This window comes from Carya illinoinensis, chromosome 15 (genome assembly GCF_018687715.1).
Source record: "Carya illinoinensis cultivar Pawnee chromosome 15, C.illinoinensisPawnee_v1, whole genome shotgun sequence".
NCBI classification, from domain to species: domain Eukaryota; kingdom Viridiplantae; phylum Streptophyta; class Magnoliopsida; order Fagales; family Juglandaceae; genus Carya; species Carya illinoinensis.
In genome coordinates, this window is record NC_056766.1 from 8,587,943 (window position 1) to 8,592,775 (window position 4,833).

At 40.1% G+C, this 4,833-nt stretch overlaps 1 protein-coding gene across 1 annotated transcript; it reads right to left on the minus strand.

Moving 5' to 3' along the window:
• Positions 1–932: 932 nt before the first annotated feature.
• LOC122296625 lies at positions 933–3,818 on the minus strand. The gene is made up of 3 exons (XM_043106428.1): positions 3,725–3,818; positions 3,197–3,382; positions 933–3,100 (listed from the first exon to the last, which is right to left on the minus strand). The coding sequence occupies exons 1-3, from the start codon at positions 3,816–3,818 to the stop codon at positions 933–935; spliced, it is 2,448 nt and encodes an 815-aa protein (XP_042962362.1).
• Positions 3,819–4,833: the final 1,015 nt, after the last annotated feature.

Here is a 4,833-nt window from a genome sequence, read left to right on the forward strand (position 1 = left end):
CATCTTTATACCATGTTCTAGACGTGTTCAGGCTCGTTAGATGGTCGCCAACGCGAATCCCTCTTCGCTTATCACCAACATCCCACCAATCACATTGAAATAAATAGACCTTACGCCAACCCATATATCTTAATTCTATAATATCTTTCAAAAGCTCATAGAAGTCAACGGGTTGTGACTGATGTTCACCACGGATAACCAAACCGCTATTTTGAGTTCGTCGGTGCCTCTCTCAATCCTTTGTCTGAAATCTAATTCCATTCATTATGCAACAAGCGTACGACGCAACCCACTTGTCGGGACCACATGCAAGTGCATATATTTTGTCTCGTACACTGGCTGGATCAATCGAACGCTTCTCTCGAATCTATATTCCAATCAATAGACAAAATCAATCAAATTATAGTATTCCTTGAACAATTATACAATGGGTTTGTTATTTAACTTAGTTAAAAAACAATTTTTTCCACTAAGTTCTGAAAATGTAAATTTTTACAAGAGGTTAAAGCAAACTCATATGTCGGGTTCAAATGGCATGACACATCTAACCCGGGATACGTATTGAGGAGGTTTTATGAAGGAAGAGAAATACGTACGTGTTGCTTGAACCACCCTGGGAATTGAGCTTGGTGCCTGCGCGCAGTGTTGGTTGTGGTTTCCCTACTAATCATGTTATAATGCTCCCTGCAAAATATATAACTATTAGTTGACGTTGTAATCTGTAACCAATCAATTCTCTGGCCTAGAATCAAAATTTTATCCACTTACTCGAGGTAATGCTCGATCTCGCCATAGTTATTGAGAACATACCAGTGGGCTCTTGAAAATAACTTCTCGGCTAGCATGTGAATGTTGGCCTCCCCGAGCGGACGGACCTTTTGTGAGAATACAGAAAACAATTCATCATTAAGCTGATCTGGGATGTCCGAGTTTCATTCAACCCGTTGATATTTGGTCTCAATGTCGTTAAGATACATTGAGCAAAACGTTAAACACTCAACGTGAACATATGCTTCAGCAATTGAACCCTCAGGGCGGGCTTTGTTCCGGACATATCGCTTGAACTTCCCCAGGTATCTCTCAAACGGATACATCCACCTATATTGCACTGGTCCGACAAGTAATGCCTCGTCTGGTAAATGAATTGCGAGGTGCACCATAATATCAAAAAATGCAGGTGGGAAGATCATGTCAAGTTTACATAGGATTATAGAAATATCTGTTTGAAGGCGATGCAATGATTCATAAGTTAATGTTCGAGCACACAATTCCTTGAAAAATGTACATAACTCGGTCAATGCTAGTCGGATGTCGGGTCGTAGATAACCACCAATCACGACCGGAAGCAACCGTTGGAGAAAAATGTGGCAGTCATGACTTTTCATTCCGGTAATTTTGCCTTCATGAATATTCACACACCGAGCAATATTAGAGGCGAAGCCATCTGGAAAACTAACTTGTGACACCCACTCACAAAAAGATATTCTCTCATTATGGTTTAGTGTATAACATGCAAGACTCATTCGGGTTCGATCACCATTCGGACGTAAGTGTAATTCCTTCCTCAGTCCAAGACGCTCCAAATCCCTGCGTGCATTTGCAGTGTCCTTACTCTTTCCATCAATACTCAGCAAGGTGCCCAATACGCTATCACATATGTTTTTCTCAATATGCATTACGTCTAGGTTATGCCTCAATTGCACGTCTTTCCAGTATGGGAGATCGAAGAAGATGCTTTTCTTTGTCCAGTTTAATTCTTGTGGGGCCCATTTCCTCTTCCGTCCACATTTTCCAAATTGCACATTGGAGACCTCGCGTAATGATTCAAGTATTTCTTGGGCCTTAGGTTTTCCTGGCTGACGCCGAAACTCGTTGGCACCATTGAAAGCACGTTTATTCTTTCTCCAACGGTGGTCCAGGTCCAACCAGCGATGGTGGCTCATATAACAATATTTACGCCCATAGTCCAACCACATAGAATCAGTATCTACATTGCACACAGGACATGCCAACTTCCCCTTCGTGCTCCACCCAGAAAGATTGGCGTATGCTGGAAAGTCATTTATTGTCCAGAGTAGAGATGCATGTAATTGGAAAACATCGGCACCATATGCATCATATGTCTCAATACCAGCCTCCCATAATGATATCAATTCATCAACTAAAGGCCGAAGGAAGACATCGATATCATTTCCTCGTGACTTAGGACCAGGTATCAAACATGTCAATAGAAAGTATGGGTCTTTCATACAAGACCAAGGTGGCAAGTTGTAAGGCAGAAGTATGACTGGCCATATACTATAAGGCTTGCTCATGTTATTGAACGGGTTAAAACCGTCACTCGCAAGTCCAAGACGAACATTACGAGCATCTTTGGCAAACCAATCATGTTTCCTGTCAAAATCTTTCCAAACTTTGGAATCAGCTGGATGCCTCATATAGCTCGAATCATCAATACGACCTTCTTTATGCCATCGCATCCCTTGTGCTGTCTTTTTCGACATATAAAGGCATTGCAACCTAGGCTTCAATGGAAAATAACGCATCACTTTCTGAGGTACCCGGTGTTTACTTGTCATTGAGACCCACCTAGATGACTTGCATTTAGGACACTCATCTTTGTCCTCGTATTCTTTCCAGAACAAGATACAGTCATTTGGGCATACGTGGATTTTGGTGTAACTAAATCCCAACCCACGCTCTAGCTGACGTGCCTCATTATAGTCTTCAGGCAAGAGAGCAGTCGGGAAGGCAAATTTCAATAGCTTCAGCACCATGTTAAATGACTTCACGTTCCAACCACCAATACTCTTAATGTGAAGCAACTTCACCATAAATGATAGCTTTGAGTAATTTGTGCACGATGGATAGAGTGGACGTCGTGCATCCTTTACATACTGTTCAAAAGTATGGTGTCTTGAAGTCCCAATGTTGGGTTCTGCATTAGCATTGTCAATGCCACCAGCATTTAAACCGTGAGGACTATCCATGAAGGATCCCACCCGGATGTCATCTAACATCTCATCGACATCATCGATGTACTCACCAAAATCATCTCCATAGTCCTCATCATCAGACCGGTTGGCGTGAAAAGGATCATCTTCTCCATGAAAGATCCATTGAGTATAACTTATATCAATCCCTCACAAGAACAAATGATCCCTCACAACATCAAATGGTTGGAAAAAATTATTACGACATATCCGGCAAGGACAGCGAATTGCATCACTGGCAGGCGCATTGGATTGAGCCATGGATAAAAAATGATTAACTCCATCGGCATACTCATGGCTCCGCAATCTATCTTGAATATGCATCCAAGATTTATCCATGGATTTCTTGGTAATTGGTAAAACAGGCGTGGTCAATAATCCTGATATACCTAGAGAAATTCAATTACTGATGTTCTAGACCGGATACCATTAGTTGCCTGACAAATTTAAAATTGTAAAACAACTTTCAGCCATGATGTACGTTAAGAAAATAAACATTGCAGAGGGAAGGGGAAAAAAAATCACAGAGTTGTGAGGGAAGGAGAATATAGCCCTTTGCACGATTATGCACCCAAACACATGTATACCGAGTGTCCAACCCTAATATATTTGGTAGCATTAGCTCCTAAGGTGTGGTGCACATGTTAACCTTTGTTGGGAGATATGTGAAAAAGTTAATGGAAAACATAGTATTATAAGGAATTTTGTGTCAGTTATCACAGCAAACATACAACCACTTGGATAAACAACAGCAAAACCACAACTCCATGAAGATTCATACCCAGGACATGTTTCGGGATGCACCATACAGCCACTGGGTGCCATTGTTGGTATTGCAGCAGCTATACCAAGCTATAAATTACACATCAGCCAAAGTTGCCAAACACATTAATACAATCACATATAGTTATAAAGCCAGTTTAACTTGGCTACATTGAAGGAAAAGCTCCCAATTTTCTCTGTTAACTCAAATCCTGAATCCTAATGCATGCAAACCTATATTATATAACCTAGTCAAATCAAATGTGAGAGGCCATTTTCATACAATGGCCTATGTCATCTACCCAAGTTAAACCTCAAAAACCCTTGTTGTGATATATAGTAGTGGGAACTCACATAACTATATATTTTCAAGCAGACTCTTCACAACTTGTATTATAATAACATCAGAGAACTTACACCAAGGCTATCATAAATAATTGATGACGTGAAGACATTCAGGATTGCCTCAGCCAGCCGTGGAAGCCTAGAAAAAAAGACAAAGGGTTTAGCCCCCCCTTGGCACCAGCAAATTCGACACAGAACATGGAAAAAGCCCAAAAAAATATTTACATATTAAATATTCATCATGCAAGGAAACCACATCCAGTAGCTGGAAACACCATAAAGAGTTGATATCTTTCACTATTGTATACTGGAAGCCAAGTGTCATAAGAGTTCATAAAGTTTTTATGGGAGAGATGAACAAACAAGTGTGGAGGGACTAATTCAAGTTGATAAGACTTGAATGTCTTCGAAGGCAAATTTCCAGTACACCACATGTGAAGTGAAAGTTGAGGAAACCAATTTGGTAGATGATGATAAACAGATAAATTAGAAAGTGGATTGTTAACAAATCTATATAGAACATGGACTTCTAGCTAGTAAGGCTCTCCATTGGACTACCTATCTTAAAGTCTAAATAATAATAAAATGAGGACAACTTGCATGCATATTATTGCAAACAATTTAACAAATATGTTACAAATAGACTGCTCTATAAAAAGTTAATAAATAACTTCGTGTCAAATTAGTAGTTAACTGCACAGAACTCCTAGCCAATATCTAGAAAATGAGTGAC